Source organism: Thunnus albacares, chromosome 22, assembly GCF_914725855.1.
Source record: "Thunnus albacares chromosome 22, fThuAlb1.1, whole genome shotgun sequence".
Taxonomy (NCBI): domain Eukaryota; kingdom Metazoa; phylum Chordata; class Actinopteri; order Scombriformes; family Scombridae; genus Thunnus; species Thunnus albacares.
In genome coordinates this window covers 18,731,648-18,746,801 of record NC_058127.1, presented here as the reverse complement: position 1 = coordinate 18,746,801, position 15,154 = coordinate 18,731,648, and the positions used below count along the sequence as shown (strand labels likewise).

Genomic DNA, 15,154 nt, shown 5'->3' with positions numbered 1-15,154 from the left:
TTGAAGTCTTAAGTTAACATTAAAGGAGGAAGAGTTGTACATTTTGGGAAATATGCTTATTTACTTTTTTCCCCAAGAGTGAAATCAATCTTTTGTCAGTGCATAAAGCACAGAGTTGGAGTCAGGATGTGGTTAGCTTAGCTTAGCATAAAAACTTGAAATGAGGGTAAACTGATAGGCTGGCTCTGCTCAAAGTGAACTAATATACCTACAATCAACTCTAAAACTCACTAAGTAACATTGGGCCTCATGCATGAATGTTTTCTTATTGTTCTCTTATATTTGTTCATACACAAAGCAATAAGAGGAAAGAAAATCCTACATGGGATTCAACAAACTCTGTTAAGTGCCTGAACTTGTCGTAAATTGCTCGTTTCAGCCAGGTGACGTTCCTGATGAATGTCACGTGTTCATGAGGAGGTGCGCGATCCTTAACATAATCCACCACCCTAAAATCGTCATATAAGACTCCATATTCCGCTCCGTTTGTGAGTGAGTTTCATTCACAACAAGTTAACAAAGAAGTAAAAAGGCTGCTCAGCTTCAAGTCCTGCTTTCAGAAATCAGATGACAAACGCATAACAAATTTAGGAGTGACAGTAAGAGACCCGAAACAATTAGAAAATATGAATCCAGCTCTAACATGTCATCAGAGCAGCTCTGCACTCTGACAGAAATAAAGGGGAATGATTTGACGTGACGTTAGATGTTAAAAGACATCTTTCTCAAGCAAAGAGCTCCGTGATTGGAGGCAGTCAAAGGATGTGACAGGCCAGGAACAGAGATATTAGAGGAGAATATTATAGTCTACAGGTGATGTTACACTGTCAGCTGCAACGCAACATGATACTGGACCGAGACCTGCAGAGAGACACAGAGGCAGCTGTCAGAGTGAGAGAAGTTTCCTAAAAACTACTGAAACGTAGAAGTTGCCGTGCCAAAAATATGCAATAAAAATCTTGTAGGTAAAATCTACAAACCTTTTAAGTAAATTGGCAGCCTTGATGATGAAAATATGGTAAACAGAATGTTTGTTTTACTTATATATTCATTTTTTTGTTAATTTTGGTATCATATTTAATCTCAAAATTAATTCAGATTATGACATTATAATTGTATATCAAACAAGTGTTTCTCCTCAGTGAAGAAAGACAGAGATGATCCCATGACACATAGCCTATGACAGATCTGAACCACTTGTAAATTTTATTCATATCTGAGAGAAAGTACAAGAAAATTGAGAATGCCACAAGTGTTCTTAAATCACTCGTACGTGCTTTTTCAGAATGAATCTGTTTGTACGAGTGCTTCTTGCATGAGGCCCTTTGTGTCTTGTTTATTGAACATGTACCAGAAGAGAAATATGTTTTTGGTTTTAGGAAGCTTTGTTCCTGTTATCTGTTGGGCAAAGGTTTTTATTCAACATAAGTTTTTATTGTAGTGAAGTTGAAATGTTGTCAGGAAAAGCCCCCGGTACCCTCATGTTGGAAAGTCCTGCTGATCACTGTCACTAATGAGGCAAAATTTCCATAGATTTTGATGACATAAGTACAATGTGTTCAAGTACATGTCAAGATGGACAATTTTCCATCTGTCCTCACTGTAATGTCTCCACTTTAACCTCCAACTTTCTAATGACTTTGGTTCTTTTGTTAGTCTTTAGTTTAGTCAGAGAAAAGCAAAGGGAACATCCTCTCTACCTCCATCCCATCACTTCCTTCCTCATTTCCTTTCCTCCATAGTTCCTCCTTTCCTTTTTTTTTGTTCCTCATTGCTCCTTCCCTCCCTCCTTTCCACTCGCCATCATTCCCTATCTCTCACCCTCTCACTCTTTTCCCTCCGCCGCTTATCACTGTGTTAGATCAGATCTGTTCCTTGTTACCTCCTTTCCCTCCTGTCCTCCCTCTATCCCTCTAGGACACGCTGCCAGGTGCTCATTATCATTTTTCTGATCAATCTCTCACGGTTTATAAATTTCTGTGTGGGCATGTGGTCAGCCAGCCAAGTCGGGGAGCCATCGCCGTCCAAGTCATTTCTCAAAATCTGTCTGCCTATCCGGGAGCCCAGCCACCCCATGCTAGCAATGTGTGTGTGTGTGTGTTTGTGTGCTCTCACTCTTTCTCACACTGTGTATCACTCTATTACTGTGTGACGAAAATAACCATCGGTCTTTGTCCCAGTACCTTACATTCTGTGTGTGTCTTTATGGTGACAGTGTCTGTGAAAACGTGCGTGTTCGCTAGTGTATGATCTTGCTTGTATGAATGTGTGTGTGTGCGCGCCCAGGGGTGTTGTGTAAGCCTGTGTGTGTGAATCTACTGTCATCTACTGTCCGCGTCTCTCTGAATTCATGCCCGTCTGCGTGATCGGGCGGGTGGGTGTACCTGCTCATGTGCATGCTCTTGCTGCATTTTATGAGTGTGTGTGCGTGTGTGTGTGTGTGTTGCTCCATACCTCCTCTGGCCTGCCAGTAACAGCTCCCTTAACAACGGGACAGCCCATAATTATAGCCCGCCTCATATCCAAGAGCAGATGGCACATAGTGATCCAGAGATGGCTCTATCTGTCAAGCTCGGCAGCTACTGTATCTGTCTGCTACCCTGTGTGTGTGTGTGTGTGCGTGCGCGTGTGCTCGCTCCTCTCACTACCTTCCCCCTGACCTCAGATTATGCGTGTCTGTCTACTCGCTCGCTTTCCTACCGGTGTCCATTGAGTAGATGATGATTAGGGTGATTGCAACTAGGGATTGAATGAAAATAAAATGTGTCATTATGCCACAGTCCTTTTGCTGTAAGTGACATGTAAATCCTTTTTACTGGCTAGCAGACAGTGTGCGCCAAAGCACGCAGGTTAGGGTGTGTGAATACTCCTCGCTAATAAGTCAGCCAAGTGGTAACTGGTGCCTGCAGCGGAAGTCTGTTTAACAGGACTCCTGTTGCTAAGCCAGGCTACATTTCCTTTCTCTGGGCTCCTCTAGCAAATATTCCAGGTTTTAGCACAAATAGCACAAACTTAAAAATGAAATGTGAGTGAAAGTTTCTTTCGGGGTTCAATTAATAAAGAGGTGACGCTTAAGGCGACAGGTACAACACGCAGATGTATAATTCATGTAAATAAGTCTCTTAAGCACATTTCCGTCTCTCCCTCGCTCACTCCTTAGGACAACAACGTGGACGCCATCCATCCAGGCTACGGTTTCCTCTCCGAGCGAGCAGACTTCGCTCAGGCCTGCACAGACGCAGGGGTGATGTTTGTGGGGCCGACTGCAGAAACGGTCCGCAAGATGGGAGACAAGGTGGAGGCTCGTTCTATCGCCATCAGCGCAGGTATGGAAGGGGATGACCAGCAGAAGCAGGGTGTAGGATGTGAGGAAGAGTGGGGAGGCATTATTGAAATACCTATACACTTACATATGGTGCTACAGTATGTGTACAGTTTAAAAAATCAACAACATTTTAAACCAGTAATTGTCGCACTTAAATTTTTACTTTGTGTTGACTGTAAACAAATGTTATCCGGCACACATGGTATTATTAGTGATAGTTTTTCTCAAAATTCAAACCAAATTTGTGATTAGCCCTGGTGCCTGCTGTCATGATGACTCTCTGTTCTCCCTCCAACCTTCATCCTGGCATCGCTCTGCTAGCACATGTTTTGGCCTTTACTCTCCAAGCATTAATTTGTCTTTACTGAGGAGGATGAACATTTGTAGCATTTTCAGCCTTTTACTTGTACCTTTACCCTTCTCCTAAAGCAGTTTTCTCTTGCTGTAAAAACAATGTTTTGTAGAAAAAAAAAACACAATCTGATCTTGGGAGAGACACAAATGCAGTGTGATGTTTAGTAGTGGCTGCCAATCTTCTCTATGATGGGGTCTCTCATTCTCAAAATGAATGTGTTAATTATTTTTTTTGTGATTAAAATACAGCTTTTGGCATCTTTATAAAGTAACACATTTCTCACTTGTGTATCAATTCACTCAACCCACACCTCTCTAGGCGTACCTGTGGTCCCAGGAACAGATGCCCCCATCTCCAGCCTGCAGGAGGCGCAGGCGTTCGCCCAGACATACGGCTTCCCCATTATCTTCAAAGCAGCCTACGGAGGCGGCGGTCGAGGCATGAGGGTGGTCAGAGAGTACGAGGTGAGCCTGCCGTTGCTGTTGATCTTGTTTGTGGTAGATGAAATTGAACAGCTTTCCATAACATAACAAAACATTAACATAAAACTTGTCCCGACGCTTGTCCAGTAAAGAAAGAACAAACCCTACTTAATGGTCGGCTGGTCTCATGACCGAATTTTGATTTTCATATTCATTAATTTTCTGTTTTTGTTAAATCAAAGTGAAATGTCTCGGAAATTACAACCTGGTTATTTATCTCTCTGGCTGCCAATCACCCTAGTGTTAATGTGTGCGCTCTGAAATTGCCCCTGTCACCTAGCACAGCCTCTGAGTAATCTCCGGAGGCTTCTTCTCCTGCATCAGCCTGAGACATTAAGAAAATGATTTTTACTTTAATATTGCAACTGTTCAGGGACCACTTTTCCTTAATGAATCTCAGTGTAAAGATGATCATAAAATGAATTTATGCATCTTACATGTGCATTATGTTTTCCAATACGAACAACACAAGTGATGTTTAAATGATAAAACCAGACCAAACACACACAATAAATACCGCTGCATGAATAAATATGATCAGGAGACAGGAAGCTGTAGGTGGGGGAAAAATATTTTCCTTGAAGGAATATCTTCAATTACCTGATGTGCCCTGAAACGAGCCATGCATTGTGCTTCCCATGGCGGATTTACATCTGACGATCTGTCACCAACCTCCTCATCTTCCTCCTCTTGGCCATGTAAGGGTTCCATCACCCAGACATCATTGATGGGCTGTCACAATAGCTGTCACAGTGATGACCGCACAGCGCTTTGATGGAGAGAATGTAGACCAACACTGGACTTTTTGGCTGATTCTATACTTATTTAGCAGTATGCTCTAGTATCTTGTAAACAACTTTTGTTTTGCCGTTAAATTATAATATTAATGAATAGTTACACTAATCATATTAGGTCAACATGACACTTCCTGATCTTTAGGTTCCATGTCTCCATATCTTTTTTTTGTTGTTGTTCTGGAGCATATAGGCAGGTATTTTTTTTTTATTTGTTATAAAACTTTGTATCTGATGAGTCCCTTTATAGGAATAACACTGTAATGACTATTTCACACAACAACCAGATAGATTGAGGCAGATAAGTTTTCTTTATTACACATTTTCTAATAAAGAAGCAATAAATGCTCTATATAAAGTCCATAAAACTAACAACTATGTATTAGGCTATATTATAAATCACGTACAGCATTTTCATAATTTACTAAGTGTGGTAATAAAGCATAAACATTGCTTCTGTTGTTTACTCCATGTTGAGTATGCAGTGTGTTGATATATAGCAGTACTGCTTGCACACTGTTTAACTAGCCCTATTACTTTAAAATCGATTCATTACTTCTCAGCATCATGAACAGCCAACAGCTGTGCACCCACTGCAAGTAGTATTTTGGGAGATGCTTGTGAAAATTCTGAATAGTTGCAGAGTTTTAACCTCTAGGAGAAACACTTTAACCTCAACTGGTTGGACAAAGAAGGCCAATTATGTGTTTTTTCTCATTCTTTTATTACAAAGCGATGAATATTATTTGGAAAAAAAGCTAAAATAATTTTTGAAAAGAAAAGGCATATGCTGTTCTTTGGTGGATGATTTTATCCAAAAAGTGAAACTTAAACATAAAAATGAACTCCTTGAGGCCCGTAGACACCAGCAAGTGGCAAGTTGTCACCCCTGTTTATTTCAGCGGAGGCCTGGCAGCAGCTCTGCTTCTTGTGCTAGCAGTGTTAGCACTGGAGGGTTTGTGTGGTCGCTGCCCATGTGAACAAGCACAGCTTTTCTCTGTTTGTTTCCGCCTCTCAAGTTTGACCGTGTCAAACTCTCTCAGCAGGCAGCTGGTTGTTGTCCAATCAGATAGAAGAGGGCAGAGGGCATCAGTAGTGAATCGCAGCTACACAGAGCAGTGCCACCTCTTCATCCTTCATGGCTGGTAGCGTTTTACTGGTCTTTATTTCTTTGCTTTGGCTTTTTTAAAACACAAAGAATACAGAAGTCACAATAAATAACATCATGCAAATCACTACTGTAACTTTTTTCCCCTACCTAAAAACCAACATTCATTTAAAATAGTCTCTAGTCGCCCCACAGGCTGTTACATTCACGAAAACCCTTGACCCCGAGAAACGCAGACGCACATTTAAACAAGACAGGTCAGTGCCGTCCACAGCGGTTTCATGCCCTTATTCACTGATCTACACAAGGAATGGCATTGTTGTGTTGCACTGTAGTCACTGAACCTCACAAGTAAGCAATCCATTGGAAAGTGTGACCTTTTCTGAGTTGTACCCCAGTCTAATTAATTAGTTGTTGACATTTCTAGTTATTCAGCTGAGTCACTTGGGCCTCAGCAGCTCCAGCTGAGATGATGTGAAGAAATTATTAAGAGGTTTCTCAGTACTGTCGGGACCACGAGCAACAGGTTGATATTTTTGATGTATAGCACTGCATAAATATTGTAAAAACTGAACTGAATGTAGTGTTTTCGGTGAGACTTGCATAGATTTTTAAGCATTATTTGTATACTTATGTATGCTGAGATCAGATCTAGATGAGATTAAGAAAAGAGCTGTGTTGGAGCGCTCCACCTGTGTTCATAGAACTAGCATTATTACACATAAAGATTATTTTTGTGAAAGCCGAGGGCGATACCCCTGTGTGACAAAGCATTATTTACTATAAATGAACTGGTTTTTCTGGGCAAAGTGAGAGAGGCCCCTTTGACAAAATCACGGGCCTGCTTTTGGCGACGCTGATGTGATGACATATGCTAATGCCTTTAGCACCTGGTCGTTTTGCCTTCAAGAGCGTCCTTCTCTCAAGGCCTCGAGATGACAGCTGAAGAAGGGCTTGGATATCTTCTCTCGAGGCATGATGGTGACTCAGTCTTTCCCCAGTAGAGGAGACTGGAGATGGGCTGGCAGGATGTCACAGACTGACAAACACAGATTGAGTCATGACCTTGACATGCTCCGCCCTGACCTCCCACAGCTCGGTCCCAAATCTCTTGTTTAGCATTTTGCTCCCAAAGGGTGTGTAAACAGTTCACTTCAAAAGAAAAAGAAACATGAGAAAAACTTCACATCACTCGTGAATGACAAGTAGGGGGGAATGAAACTGATTATAAGAGGAAATGGAGCTTATACTGAATAAAACATTAAAAACAAACCTGAAGCAGAGATAAATCAACTGAAATATGTAGACTGCGCATCAACAAACCTCTTTGAAAAACATACAAATTCTTTTGTGGCCTTCTTGCCTCTTGAATGGTAGCACTAACTCAGACATGTATGGATTTTTTTTTCCTTCTGTTTGTCAGGAGCTTGAGGAGAATTACCAACGGGCCTACTCTGAAGCTCTGACGGCTTTTGGGAACGGAGCCCTGTTTGTCGAGAAGTTTATTGAAAAGCCGAGACACATTGAAGTACAGATCCTTGGTAAGTGAAATCTGCGACTTTTCTCTGCGTTTCCTCTTTAACTACGTGTCTGTTTTTGTTTATGTGAACTGACTGAAGTTAATTACGGAAGCAAGATGCATTGAAGTCTTTGAACTCGATAGCAGCGCTAAGAGAGGAAGAGAGACAGGTGAACAATGAGAGTGATTTGAGATTTATTGGCCAGCGGAAGATTCTCCAACCATTATGTTGTCTCATTATGGTGAATGCAACAACTCCTACCAACCGATATTACAGGTGTGAAATTCAACACTGAAACTTACAGGAAGTGAGTCTGCACTCAGAGCATATGCTATACAGTACACCTGAATGCGTATTTGTATTTTCAGATGTGCATCTGTCTGTGGTTTGATGAGGGTATGTTTGTGTGTCTTTACATCTGTGCATGTTTGAGTGTTTACCATGGTGTGGATCTGTGTGTTTGTGTGTGTTTGTAGTCACTGTGATTAATTAGTGCGGGGCCTCTCAAAGTCTGGACCTCGGTCTAAATGGCAAGTCAATCTGAACCCAGCCCTCGTGTTATGAGTACAATAGGTTATGTATGGTAACATTTTCTATTTTGAAATAAATGTTCTTTTTTTTTCTCTGTTTTCTCCCCAGATTAATGCGGTTTTAATGTGGCTTATTTTCCTATCGCTGTCATGGCGACGTTAACTGCTAGAGAGATTGTTGTGTGTTGTTGCCCCCGAGTTCAAGCATACACATTACACTGGAGGATTTACTATCAGCTCCTAAATCGCACAACAGAATATGTCTTATTTTTTTTTCCCAATACACAATTTCTACAACTAGTGCAAATGTAATTGTAACAGAGCAGGACTGGCTGTCATTCTGTGGGCGGCTTGAGCAGCCCTTAGCCCATTATATAAAAACAAGAGCGAGAGAGATGCCCTCCCTCCCTTTCCAGACATCTGACCTTGGAAAAAAATCAGATCCGGCCCTTTGAGTAATAAGTTTGAGAACCTGAATCAGTGACTTTAGGGCATGAAAGGGATTTTGTGAATTATCTGAATTACCTGTTAAAAGCCATGTCTTTGCCAGCCCTCTGTTCTCCTGCCTTCCCTTTCCCTCCCTTCTTTTACCTTTTTTTTTTTTTTTCCCCAGTTTCCCACCTTTTCCTTTACGCTTACTTCTGCTTTTTGCTTTTTCTGTCCATTGGTTTCAGTTTCTCCAATGTTAAGATGTGCTGCGTTTCTGTTTGTATATCACTGTGAATTTAATATTTTTGGGTTTTGGACTGCTTGTTGAACTAAGCAAGACATCTGAATACATGATCTTCACCTCTGAGAAATTGTGATGAACATTCTTCAGTATTTTCTGGCATTTCACAGGCTTAGTAATTAATCGGTTAATTGAAAAAATACTTGATAGATTAACTGATAATAAAAAAAGTTGTTTTTGTCAGACTGTACAATATAATTTGAGCTATTACAGTTTGTGTGATCAATGCCTGATGAATTGTAGCACTATGATGTAAACAGAAAACAAACATGTAAACAGACTTGTCATCGACTCCTATCATCCATCGGCATCGCTCTCATGTTTGGAAAATGGAGAAGACAAATATTATTTTAACCTTCTTTATAAATGACACTTAGCTACCACTTCTGTGCGTGTATACATATATGTACACTTTTCTCTCCTCCTCCATTTGAATTCAACCTCTCCATCATGCTCTTGATTATCTTACAATTTTCTTTGTTCCTCCCTCTATCATTTCCTCACCCACCTCTCTCTTTGTGGTTCTCTCTCTCCCCAGGCGATAAATATGGTAATGTCGTCCACCTCTACGAGAGAGACTGCTCCATTCAGCGGAGACACCAAAAGGTGAAGACCTCGTTTTTAAAATTCATCTGACCCGACTTAAATGTTTGAATTTATTTGATTATCTTCATGGTATTCCTGCTGTATTATGTAGATTACCGTGAAGTGGATGGTGACGGTTGGCAGGCATGAAACAAAGATCATAAGTGGGGAATCACACCTGCAAGCACTGCAGTCCACTGAATATACAATAGGCCTTTGTGACTTATTTCCCTTTCATTTAGGCAAGCGGGCTAGTTAAGCAACATTAATTCTCAAGTTGATTATAGCAATGATTATCATAGCACTGGTGGGCCTGGGAATCATACAAGTCCTGAGCAGCAGGGGTAAGAGGATTATATACCAATAAAAATTAGCCACTACTAATGCTGTGTGAATGGGACTCTTAGCAACAACTGCAGCAGTTACATAATTCTCCACCAAATGAACTCGGCTTAACAAAAACATTTTTTTTTAAAAAGTATATAGCTTAGAATTGATTTTCATTCATTAGCAAGGGCTATTTTCCTCCAGATTTTTGGAAAAATTGGGGATTGGGATATTTGGTACAATGACCAAATAAACCTCTGAATACCAAATCAAAGAGAAAATAGAAAATGTCATCGAAATGTCACTCAGTGTAACAATGCTTTCATCAGAGGAAGCTGATTAACATGTGTAATATTTCATTACATATTGTCACTTCAAAGCAGTTTCAATCATGTATTTATCACTTTCTTCTTTTTCCTTTAATCAAATTATAGAAGATAATCATATTAGCGGGTCTGTTCATGCAAGAGCTGCTGCTCTTTGATTCTGAGAGACTTAATCTGCTTTTGCCCTTAATCTAAGATCTTTTTGAATCTCAGAAACAAGAATAGTCGCTTGTTGAAATAGATTTGGGATGGTAGAGCACTGATAGGATATTTTTAGTGTTTTTCTGTGTCTTGGAAGTGCTGTTCATACTTGGAGAGGGTTTTTTGTTGTTTTTTTTTTGTTTTTTTATGAGGGGGAGGAGAAAATATTTGATAAAAATTTTAATTGAGTTCCTGTGGTTTTAATGTTTTAAAATCAGACTCAGGTCACGTTGTTTTGAACTAGATTCAATTATTCCTCTTGGATTGGTTGACTTATTTGATACAGTGGAACGAAACACATCAGCCTCCAACATGGTCAACCCCACCCACCCAGCAGCTGCGGCCAGACCTAATGAAGGCTGAATGGGACTAATAATTCAATCCATCTGTTTTATCAAAGCTGAATTGACAAAATATGTAACAAATTGATGGCTTGGACAAATGAAAACAAATGATGGTATTCGCTAAATATTAGTAGTAAAAATAACTGTCCATTTGTGGTTCATTTTTAAAACCAGCAGAGTTTTTTGTTTTAAGAATGAAATTTGAACTGGGAGGAAATCTGGACATTTGCGGGCATGTTGAGCACTATAGTAAAGTCAGGGAATGTATATTTAAACAATAATGCACTAATTTATGTTTTTATGTATAAGCATTGGATCAACTTACTATGTGTAATGTGAAACTGGTGCTCATACTGATGAAGACACAGAGATTTATCACCCAATTCTGCAGTTAGCCTCAGAGCGTTTTAATGTCTTTCAGCTCGTTGTTTTGCTTTTTACAGCCTGCAGCTTTACTTTATGTTTTGGGTCAGTCTCACGACTCAAATCAACCTTGTTTCCAGCAGCAGCTGGTGTTTTCTGCAAAAAGACTATGATAAGCCCACTGTATACCAACTGTGCAGCACCAATATGTAGACAGGCAAAGTTAGCAACTAGCTGGTGAACATAGTGATACATTTAGCAGCTAAAAAGACAGATGTTTCCCTCAGGAGTTGGTGGCAGGCAAACTGTTAAAAGGAGAGTAAATATTGGACTTCTCGTCGTCAGGCGTTAGGAAACATGACACCAAATGGATGCTAATGTGGCTTTGTGTCTGCTGGATGTGTAGAAAATGCAGCTGATTGCAACAGCTTCATCAGATGTTAATATGTTTGTTGGGCTTCCCAAGTCACCCAAATAATCAATTACTATGCATTTCCTAATTAACTATCAAAATCTGTAGAAATGAAATAATCTTTTTTTGTAAAATTTCTATTTCTGTGGAAAAAAAAGAAAAAAAAAACCCACAATACAACATTTTAATTAATGGAAAAGACATTGCTCTCAGCGGCCATTTTTCCAGTTTTTGCTTGCAGTAACTAGTGGTGGAGAAACCTTTAAATAATGAAACATCCATAAAATGAATAGGAGGCAGTGTAGCATGTCTTTACAGGAAGCTAATTTTGCAAAAGTAGAGATGGTAACCACTGTGTTTGACACATTTTCCATGAGTATTACAGTGAACGTTTCTGTCAGTGGTACATTAATAATATAATTTGAGGCCTGGTGTGTCAAAAGAAGCAATACGGTCCAAGAGAATTTGTAGATGAACATTTTAAGCCTCAGTGTCAGGCTAAATGAATCATTTTTTTTTTTTAAATGTTAATTATATGCCAAAATGTTATCATAAATGTTGAAATGAATTGATGTCCATACAAAATGAAGCCTTTTGTAGATTATGAGTATCATTGAGATGAAATGGATACGTTTTGTTGTTGTTATACTGACACTGTCAGTTAGCTGCATTTCTGCTCTGACAGGGTTGTGGTCATTGTGGCATTATCAATAAAATCATGTTGTTTTGAAGGTTGTGGAGATTGCGCCAGCCTTCCAACTGGACCCTCATCTGAGAGACCGACTTCACGCTGATGCTGTAACCCTCGCCAAACAGGTACAGTTGTGTTTTTGGTCTTGAAGCCAACATCAATCAGCCACAAAGCGCTTGTGATTTCTGCTATCTCTTTCCCCTTCTATTTCAGTCTGCAGGCATTTGCCCAGGTTTTCTGAAAAAGATAAAAAAAAAAAAAAAAAAAAAAGTCAGAATTTGAAAATACAGCCCTCCTCCTGCAGCTCTCCACATTCCCCTCTCTGTCCTAAGCCCCTCCCAGCAGATGAGCACGGGCACATGCACGTGCTTCATATGCAAGCAACACAACAGTTACTGCACTCACTCACTCATACACACACACACACAACTTCCTCCCAAGACATCTATAGATACTGGATTTTTTCCTTTTATTGTCAGAGCATCTCATTTATTGATTGCTGTTGGGATGTAAAGAGAATTTCAACAAATATAACGAAAAATGCTCCTAAAATAAATTGCCTATCCGACCTTTAATCACTTTTTAATCACTGAGCATGCAAAATTAATAGGTGTGTGTATATAAAATGTTAAATATTCATGCGGCTGCAGCCTGGTGTTAAGGCAGCTTATTCACTAGGAAGCAAAATTTTCTCTAAGTTGTCAAGGCAGGTGTCAGCACGTTCAGTGGTGCAGTGCTACAGAGTTTTGACTACATGTTAAAAAAGGTTTGCACACTTGAGGAGAAAAGGCTCACTGAAACAGAAAAAGCTTTTCTGGCGAGGACACTGAAGTATTGGTTTGTATTTAGGACGTCTGAACAAATTCCCAATGCTATTCATTTTTCTGCCTATAATTGGTCTGCAAAACAACTGGATTCTCCCCAGGAATTTTAATGTGCTACCTACCTGTGATTCAAATGAGGAGGACATTAGTGCTTTGCTAAACTGAGGAAATGAAATGCTATTTGAAAATGGGTGGGAATAGATGTCAACAGTGCAGACAGTTATTGCTATTGTGGAAATGAGTGTTTGAACAGTTTTTGAGTGCATTTCTTGAGAACAAGTTTTATGATTATTGTCATCAGTAGTTGCACTCTGCTCAGGTAAAATATGCAAAAACATTCCCCAGAAGGTGGAAGCTCATCCTGTATTTAGCTTCCAAAAATCTTTCATTTCACAGTTTTTTGTTTTTTTTTTCTGGTTTAATGTTGCCGAAAAGTTGTGCCAACTATGACAGCATCGCTTAAGAGTCAAACCTCATCTCTGAGGAGATTTCAGGTAATGGCCTTTTCAGGTAATGGCCCAGTTGAGGAATAGATAGAAGTAAGGAGGGAAGAATGTTAGAGGAGAATAAAGACAAGGATGGTGATTTGCTAAAGAAATGACCTTGACGATACTGACGGAGAAATGGTTATGTAAGATCGCGATTGCGAGAGAGATGGAAGCTAAATGTGCGACTCATGATGTGACCTTGTTCTTCTAGTGATTTTTCTTTTTTTTTTTTTTTTTTTTTTTTTCTACAGTAAATCTCAACATCACCCAGCTTGTCTGCTCAGAGTGATAAACCACGTCTCTTTGTGTGTGTGTGTTTAAGAGCAGCAGTGACAAACTCTCGTCTGTGAATTCTCTCTGCTTATTGTCATTTAAAGTGAGAGAGTGATGCTGCTCCTTAAACTACATCGTATGGATGACAGCTACCGACAAGAGTACAGCATGCATGTAATCGTGTACACAGTGGTAAACTACTGACTCAATACAAGGACATGTTTTAGCTCTATCACACAGTGTGTGAGAGCGCGTACTGTTGCATGCAGGAGAAAGGTTTTCTCCATGTTTTCAAACCTTGAGTTCAAGAATAATGAAATGACTTCAGTGTCAGGCTCCATTTCCTGTCACACTATATGTACAATGGAGGCATAATTGACTTTATTGGTTAAAAAAATTCTCATAAATCTTCTGCTTGTGCATGTCAAGGTTGTGTGCTTGGTTTACAATGACAAGTGTGCACCAGAAAGACAATAAGAAGCTTGCTTGCAAAAATTATATCTATTAAAACTTTTAATTTGCTACTACTACTTCAGGGAGCATAGAGTGACAGATGAGGATTAGATCAGCTGGGACAGATCACATTATTTTGAGGAGAGAATCATTAAAAATATATCCATGTAAATATAATAGCAATGTGCAGCTTATTTGACCAGTTTGGACCAGATGGTAGGTTTTTGATTTGCATTAACATTTATTTTAACACATTTCCATGTCAGAGATGCATACTTGTGAGTTTAAGGAAGCCTGTCTGATCATACATGCTGTTTACAGTAACACCATATAAACAGTTGCAATAAAATCACAGGAACAGACTGTCATTAATAGAAAGATGGTGAACAAGATACTGACTGTATTAAAGTAGCCACAGGCAGATGATTAAGCCTTCAAGTTGTAGAAATGGACCAGTGTTTTGATTTTGAGGTGACATCGCAGATTATCTGTGACCAGACTTAAAACAATTAGTCTTTCCTCGATCAGTTTTCTCATGGGGTAAGACCTCACAAATATAGCAATACAAACATGTATGAACACAGCTGAAGAATCAAAGCTGCAGGATCTGCAGATTATCACCAGGGGTCTCACTTTCTTTCAGCCTCATCTTCCATATTTTCTCGTTCCAGACACCCCCTTCCTCCCCCCCCCCCCCACCCACCCACCCGCTTGCTCTCTCCTCCTCTTCGCCTCTCTCCTGTCGTAGCATTTCTCTGCTATGTGTTGTGATTGCATTTCACTTTGTGTCGGTCCCCCTCAGTGAAGGCTTCCACTTCAGAGCTGAGCCCAACTCTCACTGCAGGTCTCACCGCAACACTGAGGCTGAACTTTTGTACTTAGCTGGGTATTATTAATGCGTCCGAGTTTGTCACAGCCTGCGTATATACTGTGGATGTCTGTGTGTGGGAGACCGAGCAAGGTGACATTTATTTTTAAAGTATGGAATAGAAAGTGATAGAGGTGGTACATTTGTGCAGCACA

The 15,154-nt window shown here is 39.9% G+C and overlaps 1 protein-coding gene across 3 annotated transcripts in view; it reads left to right on the top strand.

Moving 5' to 3' along the window:
• LOC122974040 (pyruvate carboxylase, mitochondrial-like) overlaps window positions 1–15,154 on the top strand; it is a 301,961-nt gene that overhangs the window by 17,590 nt on the left and 269,217 nt on the right. For all 3 annotated transcript variants that reach the window (XM_044341882.1, XM_044341881.1, XM_044341883.1), the window contains exons 5-9: window positions 3,161–3,326; window positions 3,999–4,144; window positions 7,488–7,605; window positions 9,383–9,450; window positions 12,135–12,218. In XM_044341882.1, coding sequence (XP_044197817.1) covers window positions 3,161–3,326; window positions 3,999–4,144; window positions 7,488–7,605; window positions 9,383–9,450; window positions 12,135–12,218 — 582 coding nt within the window. The remainder of the gene's footprint in view (window positions 1–3,160; window positions 3,327–3,998; window positions 4,145–7,487; window positions 7,606–9,382; window positions 9,451–12,134; window positions 12,219–15,154) is intronic.